At 42.0% G+C, this 12,487-nt stretch overlaps 1 protein-coding gene across 1 annotated transcript in view; it reads right to left on the bottom strand.

Moving 5' to 3' along the window:
• ANKRD31 (ankyrin repeat domain 31) overlaps positions 1 to 6,707 on the bottom strand; it is a gene marked incomplete at both ends in the record, with an annotated part of 73,491 nt that extends 66,784 nt beyond the window's left edge. The window contains 3 exons of the mRNA XM_082013282.1: positions 3,861 to 3,940; positions 5,642 to 5,697; positions 6,598 to 6,707. Of these exons, the coding sequence (XP_081869408.1) occupies positions 3,861 to 3,940; positions 5,642 to 5,697; positions 6,598 to 6,707 (246 nt within the window). The remainder of the gene's footprint in view (positions 1 to 3,860; positions 3,941 to 5,641; positions 5,698 to 6,597) is intronic.
• Between the last annotated feature and the right edge of the window lie 5,780 nt (positions 6,708 to 12,487).

Below are 12,487 nucleotides of genomic sequence, written 5' to 3'. Positions count from 1 at the left end.
TCTTCAGCTTCTCAAATGATTTTGCCATAGCTACAGTAACTATCAGTTTCTTACAAAATACAACATACCTAGAAAATTATTTTGCTGACCCCCTACTGCAGCATTTAGTGAAAAAACTGGCTTGGAATTATTTTCAGTAAGTGATGGACAGTTCATCCAAACCCTAGAATTAAATAATACAGTAAAAAGTTCTCATTCAGAAAGAATTGTAATCTGCTCATCTTAAGAAAATTTCTGCAGTACTTCGGGTTTATTTATGCAGTTTTGTACTTAAAATTATTTGGGGAAACAACTGCATTTATTTTAGAGCCATACTTCTCTTTACAAGGACATGCAGTAACTAAAACTTCCAGATTTCCTAAGTGGAGGTAACTATGTTTGCACATTCATTCTGTAAGTGAAAAATGGCCCTTCCTCTTTTTTATTACTTCTTTCGGTTTTTCTATTATAAATCCGTCTTCTACTGAAATTCTTCCATACTTTCTAAGAACAAAAGGTCTAATATTATCCCTGAGTAGTTTACTGTCATTCCTGTAACTTATGCCCTTATACCATTAAAGGTAATATCATCAATAAAAACAAACATAAGTACAGTTTGACCCATATTGGATGTAGAATTAGCTCAGACATAAATATAGATCCTTAACTAAACAAGCACGAAAACTGCTTCGCAACAGAACACTGAGAATAAAATGTTTGCATGTTCAAATGGTGGTATAATGCAACTGTTTAATCACAGCATGCCTGACTGGAATTCCCGTGCGATATATTATACTCACTGCAGTAGAGACTGGGACTGGTCAGATGCATATGCCTCTTGAGTTATCTGAATGGCAAAAAGGTAATTAACAAATTAGTAAACAAAGTACGTCCTTATTTATTTTCTCACCTTTACCATGTTTATCTTCTTCCTTCTGTAATTGAGTTGGGAAATGGAATTTTTATATCTGATCTTTACATACATTACTAATAAGATACAAAAGCCATTCCACATAAATTTTTTTTTCACTTGTGCTATTTGAGAAAAATTGTTGAAAAATAAATCAAGACTATGAAAGACAACACTCACCCAGAAGAAAAACATACCTATCATTGCTTTAAACTTCAGGTGGTGTACACATCAAAAGACCAAAACACAGGTATGTTTATTTCAACTCCCAGTTTTAATCTTTTTTTATAGCAATTCCCTTTTGTAATTAAATAAGATAGGGTGCTGCTCCAGAGACTGTGGTGTTCAGTATACAAGTCTCAATATCCATGGAAAAGGCAGAATTAAGGAATGCAGCTGACAAGACCTGCACATCAGCAAGCTCTAGGAGGGCTGCCACATGCAGACACAGTAAAGGAGATGTGGATAAGGACAGTGCTACTGTCAGAGCAAAAGTCAAAATCAAACTCGTTAGTAAAAGGAGCTTGGATCCACTTTTTGTGCCTCTGACTGTACTTAAAGGAGAGATGTCCTCTAGTATGGAAAAAGGAGCCTTTATGTGAAGTCCAAAGCAACCTAGGAATGATTAAGGTAGGGAAGTGAACTGCAGAACGGTTCTCTTCCAGTCCAATATTACTACTGGACTATAAGCATGCAGGCTGCAATGTTAAACAGGTTATTGGCATATGGCAGAGAACATTCACAGCACTAGGAAAACTCTGGGAATGAGCATCATGGTGTGGACACCAAGGGATGATTTATTGGCTTGCACAAGGTATTAGCAACACAGTAAGAACAACCATTTTAGCAATAACCTGAAGAGCAACAGGTAGAGATTGCCCAGTAGGAATGACTGCTAAAAGGCTCCCTGGAACAGAACAGATTGTTTGTCCAACAATTACTGACTGATGTAATTCCAAAATACAGCAAAGGGATAGCTGGCAGAAAGTTATTGACTTTGCTAAATTCCTGCAAAATTCAACTGATTTTTCTCATTTGAGCACTTATTTATACACCCAACTATATGATGTGACTCTGGATGTGTTCCAAAAAAAGACTAATGCTTAAAAGCTGTAAATGTCACCTAATAACTTTAGCTACACTTCACCAAACTGGGCAAGAAAAAAAAGCCTGAAAAAGGTGAAAGCACAAACTTACAATCATGAGGCCTGCCTGAATAAGCCATGGAAGAGGGTCTTAAGAGATAATGGAAACGACTTGTCAGTTGGAAAGAACCTGAATACTGCAAAATCTGTCTGCATGTCTGCTGCATCCCTGGTGGAAGAGAAGTCTTACATTCTCTTACACGGTAGAATCAAAGATAGGGCTGCGTATCCCAAGCCCCTCTCAGTCCACCCAAAGTACAAAGAAAGCCAAAACTCTTTGGAACAACTGGAACAGATGTTAAATTTGCTGAAAAATTCACAGCCACTCCAGGCTGCACAACCCTCATATCACATCACATCAAGATGCTGTACTCACATATGATCATTTCTATGGACACAGTAGAAGGAAAGCTTCTATGTCAGCACATTCCATGTTGGCTCTGCGTGGCTGAAGAGCCACACTGGTTCAGTCTACACATGCAAGTATCAAGGATACTTGGTATATTGGACAGACCAATACTGTTCCTTACAGTATTCAGTAAAGATCTATTTTATATTGTCCCCATGCTGTGCATGACCAAGCTCCCAGTAGCATGCTATATAGGTCTTACGAAAAAAATAATAGTGAGAGTTACCCAAACTATTGGATGGAAAGTACTAGGTTTCTTTGCTTTTACGACTTTTTTTTTGTGGAGGGGATTTGTCGTTTGACTTGGAAGAATCCCTTACTGAGTCTGCAGAATGGCTATTCTGGTGAGAGTCATAAAGCCAAAGACTTAGGTTAGGCAGCAGATAGTCAGTTCAGCTCCCAGAAGAGAAAGGGAGAGAGTAATTGGGCACTTCCCTCATTCCCTCTGTCCTTAGAAAACTGCGATAATCTTTAGTCAAGACAACCCTGGGACATACAAGCAGCAAAATAAACTTATGGAGAAAAGCCTTTGAAATAACAGCATCTTTCTGATTGTTCACCGTTTCCCAGATTGTCAGTTGAGCCAAATTTATCTGCAATTCTGTAATGCACTGTAAAAACATTCACTTCAGTAGGAGTGTCTTTTTTCAATGTAGTTTTTGTCATCTAGGAAGCAGTTTAGTTCTTTAAAAAAAAACTCTTATACTGGAATAGATACATAGATAGTGATCTTTGGACTGGTGAATCCACAGCACTAAAGACAGTGTAACAGTCACAGGTTTTAAACAAATCTCAGGTAAAGAGTAGAAACTTGTATGTTTATTATTTCATGTGCATGTCATATGCAGGTGGAAAGCCAGTTGCTCAACTGAACTGTAGTTTATGGGCTAGCTACCAACTGTGCCAAATATATTAAAAAGTAGGCTAATTAGTAGATTAGGGAATGCAGAATTATCCATAGAGTAGAATAATTACCTCATCACCACACAAGCAGTCACTTTATTCTGCATTTCAGATTATGATCTTTTTCTTTTTTAAAGAAACAATTGTCCAATCACTGGATCACAGCTAATCTCATAATGAGTAGCCAAGGGTGTACTTCTGGCATGGTTAACCCAGATGGTTATCTTTCAGGTCTTGAAGGGAACATACTAAAATTTGTGCTCCATGACTTCTTCATCTTTGTCATGGGCTTGCTCCTCAAATTTGAGAGGTTATACCCTCATGAAGTACCAGGGAAGAGACTTCGATACATTCCTGGAGAGAATGTGCTACACACATGACAACTGCCTTGCCATAAAATTCATTTCAGCTCCAAGTCACCAGGCTCTTTTGGACAGAAAGAATGAGATGTCCAGTGAGTTTATTAATCATTAATAGATACATGTAGGAGGAAACGTATCAATTCTATACCTACTGGATTTATCTGTTTTTCCTTCTGATTATACATGTGATCATAAAATTCCTGTATAAAATTGATTTCTAAAGAGGGAGCTTCTAGGAAAAAAGAAGAAAAATACAGTAATTAAATTTTTGATTGCCTTAATTTCTACATAACTTTCCATAACTCCATAAGTTTCTACATAACTCAGTAACTGAGGTATATCTATCAAAGCTTCTGATATGCAATGGACTTAATAGGCTAAACAGTCTATCTGACTAGATTTTGAAATCACAATATAGGAGAGGTCAGAAATTAATAAAACCATCTGGGAGGGAAATCTATTCCACTTAGACTTCTGGAACCCTCCCCAAGTTTGTATTGGAGAAAAACTCTTTCTTCTTAAACTAACAACTGCAGTTTTGGTAAGCTGCCTGATTCATTTGACTGCAAACATTTGTACTCCTATATGGAATACTTTTTCTAATAACTATGCAAAGGAAAAACTTCTCTCTGGAAAAAAAAAAAAAAGAAATCCTTAAGGTTAGACTCTTAGGTTTCAAAACTAAAATGTTGTTACTGACATTAATAAAATACCTATGAAATTAATCTTTATGTCATGTTATCTCACCACCAAATTGCCACTATGTAAGTATGCACAAACACCTGAATAATTAAATGCTTATTCCATCTTACTGAACATAAAATGCCACAGGTAGAATGCTAAAAATATCATAATCTATTACAGAGAAAAAAAGACCCCACCCATATTATCCTCACTCCATAAACTGAACGAGTCAAATAAACATGCCTTAAACCATGCATGTTTAACGTTGACAGGTTTTAATTCCGGTGAATAACCACCAATAAGTTCAAAATGGGATAATGCTTCTTTCCTCAGACAAAACTATTGAGCAACTATGACAGGTTCAACATCAGGAAATGACAGACGCAGGAAAAGTTTCTGCAGATTTCAATGGGCTGTAAATATGATTTATAGTAACTCAGAGTAGATTGATAAAAAACGATAGTCAACTCAGGTCTTCAAATCAGCAAAAAGACCAAAAAAACCAATAAAATATCTGGAAGAACCCTAAGAACACCTTATGTCACTTAAAGAATAGGCAGTCTCTGTATAGCTGGAATAAAACATACAGGATGCAAGTCAAATGGATTATATAAATGTGCAAAAGAGGTACTAGCAAAACTATCATGTAACAACAACATGCTTGCTCATGCAACCTGCTCTAAGGGAGTTATTAGAGATTTTAAGGCTTTAAATAAGCATGCATGCATTTATGCTTGAAGTAATTTAATAATAGACTTAAATAATGCACTTAAACATCCAAATTTTGTATGTTAAATTTAAATAGAATGTATATATTAATATTAAAAGTTTTTTTAAATATTATATGCAACTACAGTTAGTAACTGCTATTATATGTATAGATTCCATTTATATGACTATTATGTGTTTAGATTCCATTTATTTTATGCTGCTCAAACACAATACACATATCTAAATAAGAAGGATATCCCTATATATATTCAAACACTTCCCAAGCCAGGCATTTTCAGTTACAGTACATAGGAAGAATGGAGAAATCAACAGCAAACGTATTTTTCAAATATTAAAAATGTGCTGAATATTTTTCTACAATACAAGCTAAAACTATGGATATAATAAGACAGCACATACAGTTCATAAGAATGAACTTCACACAACACTTAAGTTTAAATAACATGGACTCAGGCAACATCCACAGCAACAGCTTATACAAAAAACCAACAGAGACTGAAAAAAGAATCTGTCCTACCTTCATTAATTCTAACTTCAGTTGCTAAAGCCACATCCGTATTAAGAAAAGACAACCTTTGCAAAATTAAAAAAAAAAAAAAAGGCGGCCGTTAAACAGTTGTATGCTCTGCTTTTCAGTCTGATAAATGCAAAGGGCAGCTGAGGGCAGCTGAGGGCAGCTATCTTTGCCTCTGCTGTCGGGATGCTGCTGAACGCACACTGGGCAAGCGCACCTCCAACACTAGCACCAACAGCAAAGGACACCCAAACTGTGAGGATATACCTGATACTCTGCATAGAAAACCTTAGGTAAGGAGGTACATCACCGCTTTATGTATTTCCAAGCAATATCGGGCCACAAAGCCGGTACAAAGAACTGCAGCTGCCTGGTAGTTTCAGTTCTTTGCCATCTCTTAAATGATGCAAGAGCTAATGTCATGAAGATGGTATCAAGCTAAAGTTGTGGGGAAATAACCTCAGCAGCAACTGTATTTAATAGTCTTTTCTTTATTTTCTCCAAGTTGGGTTCTGGTACTTTTCACTTCCACCGACTGAAATGTTATTTAGGAGGGTACGGAGGCACAAAGTTGGAGGTGACATGGTGTGTGTAAAATACATGGGGCCGTTTGCAGAGCTGAGAACTAATGAGTCTTAAGAGCATACAAAACTGGTCTGAACAGAGGAAAAAACCAGAACAAAATAAAACTAAAAATACACATTTATTCAATAATCGAGAAGAGCTGTTCGGCGCTCTGGGATGTCAGATGCAGGAGGGGATGGATCCTGTGTGTGGCTGGTGTTTCCCTGCAATCGAACCCGGCGCTGGATAGGCCGGGGGCAGCGGCCCACCTCGCCTCAGGGCGGCCCGGCGCGGCCCCCTCGGGCCCGGCGCCGCGGGCCCCTCGCTTCTCCCGGCGCCACACCTGCCGCCGCGCTCGCACAGGTACGCGCAGCCCAGAGCAACGCCGCGTTTACCACCTCCTTCTACGGAACTCCTCTTCCTCCACATCACTCTCAGCCACAGAGCCCTCCACGACCGTCTCGTCGCTATCGCTGTCCCCGTCGCCGCCGCCCCGCTCCTCCATGGCGCCGCCGCTCCGCTGCGCTCCCCCGCGCTCCCCCGGGGCGCCGCCGGCGGCAGCCCCTCCCCCCAGCGTGCCGCGCGACTCCCCTCAGCAGCGGCGGTGTCGGCCATCTTCTGGAGGCGTCAGTCGCGCGGCGCCTCGGCCCTCCTCGGGTGGCACCGGCCAGCCGGGGCGCGGGTCAGGGAGAGGCAGAGAGGGTGAGGCGAGCACGGCAGCAAGAAGCGCAGCCCCTCGAGCGCGGGTAAGGTTGGAGTGGCGAGGTTAAAGGCAGCTCTCCCTTCAGCACCATAGGGATAAGGCCCCCTTAGCATGACCAGCCGTGACCTGGTTGGGCTGGTGGTGCCGACCCCACCAACATTCAGCAGGAGTCTGTGCTTCCTCGCTAGTGTTGGGCTCCTGGTTCTGGCCCTGTCACGCACATCATTCAGCAGAGCCCCAAAGCACTTGACATACTGACCTGCACGTCATCTACAGTTGTGCCCTTCTCCTAATTTGTGTACTATCATGGCCACATTGGAGCATCTTAACTTCACCTGCTGTCCAGAGCAATGAATGGTTCATGTGTTGGAAGAGCGGGAACAGTACTTGCAGTTGCACTCTTGTACATAACCCGAGGATCATCTGTTCATCAACATTGACCTCAGGCAGACCCATTCTGCCTCAGCTTTGCTTTCTATCTCTGCAGCAGTGGGGAGAGCGCTGCTACCATGGCCTCTGCCCATGTGAAGCTGGGCTGCGAGCAGGCCACTGCGAGAGCTGCAGATACAGAAACTGTTGATGCCAGAAAGCGTTACGTCATATACTTGCACGGACTGCAAATTCCAAATCATCATAGTGACTCCTGCTCCTAGTGAAATTGATAAAATTAGCGTTCTTACTACTCATCAAATCATATTCATCACCCACTCCTGTGGAAAAAGTGTGGAAAACAGAGCAAGATACTAAAGGTCATCTTAAATTTTGTATCAGTTCTACATAATTGTTGCAACACTGTACAAATTGCTATTTTGCTTTGCCTTAGTCATACTCTTATGCAATTGGAGCAATTGCTATGTGTATGATCAAATGACTCCAGAAATCATGCTGGTAATACATTACTCTTTTCAGGTAATAAAAGTGAGATGTTCAAGAAAAAGTGAGTGTTAAGAAAGCAGTGAAGATGGATACACAGTAGTGAGTTTTTATATGGATTTATATGTACCCCATTGAAGATAAGAATGAAAAGTGTATTTATGTGCTAAACAACTGAGCCGGCATCCATGATTTCATCATTGACAGCAACTAATTTGTGTGGAATTCTTAGGAAACCTTTTCATCAGCGTATCCTTTTTTTGAGAATCACATTAATGCTTCACAGCACAGTACCATGCGGAGCTACTAGAAATATTTCTAAATGAAATGGCACATGTAAGCATCATCTTTGGAAAAACTGGAGCATAGATCATCCACAGCAAAATCCTTGCAGATTATATTTTGTTCGTATTTGATCACGTTGCCCCGCAATTGCTAAGACCCAGAAACACAAAATGGCCTTACAAAAACTGCAAAAAATCGATGTGTTGCCACCACGAATGGGATGTCGCACCAGACTCACGGCCCGAAGACACTAAGAAGCCTCCTGTGATTCGTGAGCAAGGAAAGGTGAAAACCACAAACACAATATATATAACTTCTTTTTTTTCTTGGATGTCGGGGACACCAGCGATTTCCGCACGCAGGAGACCCGCGGATTACCATGCTACTCCTTAACGCTTTGGTAAAGCACATGCAGGCGGTACAGCAGGCGGACGGTGGGCGTTAGCATCAGCGTGAGCCGTGCAGGCACCACGACAGTAAGAGCTTACCCGAGCCGCGCTGCCTGCTCGCCTTGCCCGCAAGGGCCCGGCACATCCTGCCGACAGGAGGGTGGGCAGCGCGCGGCTGGAGCGCCCGTGGGCAGCGGGGCGTGGGGCCCGCCCGCGCCGGCTGCGCGGCTCGGGGCTGCCGGCACCACTCTCGGCGCCGGGGGCGCGGCGGGCCGGTCGGTCGATCAGCATATGCAAATAAGCCGCATCCTGCTGCCCAATCAGAAAATACGACGAGGGGAGCGCGGTGGCCCATTGGCGGGCAGCCCATGGCGAGATGGCGTGTTCCCCGCTCCTGATCGCGTCTGGAGCTCTACGGCGTTCGCCGGGTGGTTGCCTGGGCGACGCAGCGAGTGACGCGCCGCGGGCTGGGCGTGCCGGGCCCTCGCCATTGGCTGCGCGATCGTGCGATGGCGGCGGTTGCGGTGTTACGCCCCAGGTGTCCTTGCTCGGAGGAGAGCGGCCGGCTCAGTCCGCGGCGCGGCTGGAAGGAGGAGGGTGTTGTCCGTCTGCGGCGGTGCAGCGCCGGGGCGGTGAGCGGGGTTCGGCGGGGCGGAGGAGGGTCGGAGAATGGGCCGCTTTTCGGTCAGGCGCGGTGCGGGCAGCCCGGCTTTGCGACACAGGTCCTCCTTGGCCAGGGGACGGGTCGCCCCGCGCCTCCGGGCCCCGAGCGGCTTCTCGGAGATCGTCCGGATAACGGCAGCGTGGGGGAGAGCACCGTCGCCATCTCTGCCCCTGGGGAGCGGCGGCTGGCCCGCCTTACCCGCCGCCCTGGGTGGCGGGCTGGGGAGGTCAGAGCCGCTGTCCCGGTACCTTCTTACCGTCAGAGGGCGCGGGCGCGCGGGGTGGGCCGCGGAAGGCCGGCTACTGCGCGCCGCGCCGGGCTCGCCGGCTCGCCCGCCAACCCGCGGGGCCTCTGCGGCTGCGGGGAGAAACCGGGCTTTCCCCCTGCCAGCTTCCAGAGGGCTGCGGGCCGGCCCAGCCCAGGTCACGCCGGAGGGTTGTGCCCTCAGCCTTTCGCATGGGGCTTGAGGGGCTGCAGTGACGGGCCTGGGAGAAGGTGGTTTCCTTTTTGAAAACAAAACCCGCTACCTGACAGTTTGGCAAGGTCTGTGTGGTGTCATATGCTTTTTCAGGTGAGCTCTGCACAGGTTTTAGCTCAGTTATTTTTGCCACTCGGTGCCTTTTATAATACTGTAGCTATTGCCGAGTCAGCCAGCAAGAGATGGGAAATTTGTGCTGATCCGGTAGATGGTGTTGCAGATGACTGCTCTGAGGCTAGTGAGAGCTGTGTGACAAGCCTTAGGTATTGAAGCAAATAGTCATAGTTACGTGGCAGATTAATGCTCTAAAGCATCACATACAACCAGTCTGGTTTGCTTTTTACACTCTAGTTAAGTTTTTGAAGGGGTTGCAGTTGTTTTTGTGTATATTTTGTTTTGATTTGCAGAATGGATTGCTTTACCATATAGTTCCTTGGAAATTTTTTATTGGAACAAAAGCAAGCAGGAAATAGATAGGTTTTATAAAGAATCCCTTTTGAACCACCACTTTGAAATATAACAAAATTATATTAATGATAAATTTTACCTTTATATTTAACGTTATGTCTTGCTAATTTCAAGCTATGAGCCAGTGTAACTATACAAATACTGTAAACAGAATTAGAAATATGAACTGATCATATGCAATTAAATTTTTTTTACAGCACTTAGTAATGCAGAATCATTGTATGAAATCTTCACCAGTATTTTTTTAGAAGTGTCACCTGCATAGGAGAAAATCCCATGAACTTCAGACAGGTTAAATAAGCATGAAGGCTTTAAAAAATCCTTTCAGATTAGGAGTTATTGCTACTCAGTTAAACCCAAGATCAGCGATGAGGCATCCTGTATTTCATAGCAGCAGTTAATGATACAGCATTGTCTAATAATAGACACAATGGATAATTATTTTCTTAATCAAATTAATGCATTTTCTCAAATTGATTTATCTGAAACTATTTTACACTTACTAGTTTTGCTTAGATATTTGAAAAGTTATAAGTGAAGAAGGATTTTGAAATCTTTGAATCTAGTTCTACTAACAACTTTTTCATTTCCTAGATAGTAATTCCAACTGTAAGAATTTAGGAGTTGTATTACTAATTTTAGGACTGGTAGGACTCTATATATTCATGTAGTAAGTACTAATCCTAATTTTCCTGGAACATTGTGTTATTCAAATGTATTTGTATTTTCACAGGTTATTGCTATGCCTTTTCTATTTTTTGCATTGTTTTGGAATCTTTGGCACTAGGGTATTTCGCTGGCTACGTCTTATTTTTGTTTTCCTCATTAAAATATACTTTCCATTCTGCTGAGGAAAAACTGTAATGCCACTTTGGAACAGTTTTGCAAGAACATAAATTTGCAAAACAGTACATAGATTATATTACACAGGGGAAAACAAAGGATAATGTTGACTTTAAAAGGAGTGGTTTTGTTGTGTGGGGTTTTGTTTGTTTGTTTTTAAAAAAGCTTTCTGTCAGGAAATGAAATAATTTGTTCATAAGGAAGGCAGACCTCTCAATGATTTTTCCCCATTTGGTTCCATAAGCCACGAAAATCCTGCCACACCCTCACTGTGGAAAGTTAAAGAAAAATAAATTGGTGCTGTTGGTGCTCATATGATTGAGAATGGCATTGGTAGGAAACCAAGAGGATTCTGGTGTTTTCAGGAACACTAAGCAGATGGATTGGCCCTGTCTGTTGTTTTCTCTATTGAATGACGGCTTCATTTTTGATGGCCAAACGAGGAGAAACAGTACTAGGAAGACTGTCTTCTCAGAAGCCTGATGGATGGATTGTTACTGTGAAAGCAACATGAAGGGATTTTTTTATCCACTTTGAAGTGACAGTGTGTAAGAGCCCTCAATCCTCTATGGAAATCTTTACAGTGCTAGGTTTGTACATGTAAATACTGAATTATAGATTGTCTCTGTTAGCCAGGCTACTATTTAAGCATCTTTTGAACTTTGCAGTATAGTTACATAGTTAACATTCATCACAGTTTTATAAGCTGTTCATTTTGTACAATCAGAAAAGCAAAATCCCAGTACTAACATATTTAAGAATTTTATGTTGTTTTGTTTCTGTGCTGTAAAATATAAGAAAGCATCCATGTTGAACTTGTCTAAAGGTACAACAGAGAGCAGATAGACTAGGATGTTGTTTTTGTAACTGAAGGATGTATAGAACATCCATGTTCTCAGTTATGTGAAAGAGAGATGGGAGAGTTTCTGTTGAATGTTTTTTATCTGTTGAAAGCAAAGGGAATGATGAAGTGGATCAGTAACCTGGGAATTAGTTATGGGTATAGGAGAACTGTCACAGAATACCATGTATTTGAGATATGAGAAGGACTCATATGCTTGAGATGAAGGAACTGTTTTGAATGTGATCAACTTGAATCACTGAAGAATGTTGAGCAGAAAGTAGAGAAGACACAGTCAGAGGAAGATAACTATGCAATTCCTGATGTTGAAGTTGAGCATTACCAACAATGGTTAATTGGTAATTTATATAGTTAAAATAAAGTTAATCGATATATTTTATAGGAATAGTAAGTAGAAAGAAGTAATAGAATTTAGCGAGTGCTTACGTAGGTAGTAAAAACAAGAAGCTGGAGTCAATCAAAGTGGTATCAAAATTGTGTGGCAGGAAGATAATAGATGTTGTGAGAGTGGTGGAGACTTATTAGTAAGACCTTGAAGAAACAAGGGTGATGTGTGTTTAAAAAAAAAAAAGATGAAGGGGGCATGAGCAGATCATATTATATTTCAGGAGATTAGAAATAAATGTGTTTTTACATGGAAAGGTTTTCACCATTGAAAGGTGAAGATTAGTTTCCTCACTCATCTGTTACTTTAACTGGTTTTGGGTTTTTCTCCTGAGG

The sequence above is a fragment of the Phaethon aethereus genome (assembly GCF_964289735.1).
Source record: "Phaethon aethereus genome assembly, chromosome: Z".
Lineage (NCBI taxonomy): Eukaryota > Metazoa > Chordata > Aves > Phaethontiformes > Phaethontidae > Phaethon > Phaethon aethereus.
This window is presented reverse-complemented; position numbering and strand designations above follow the sequence as displayed.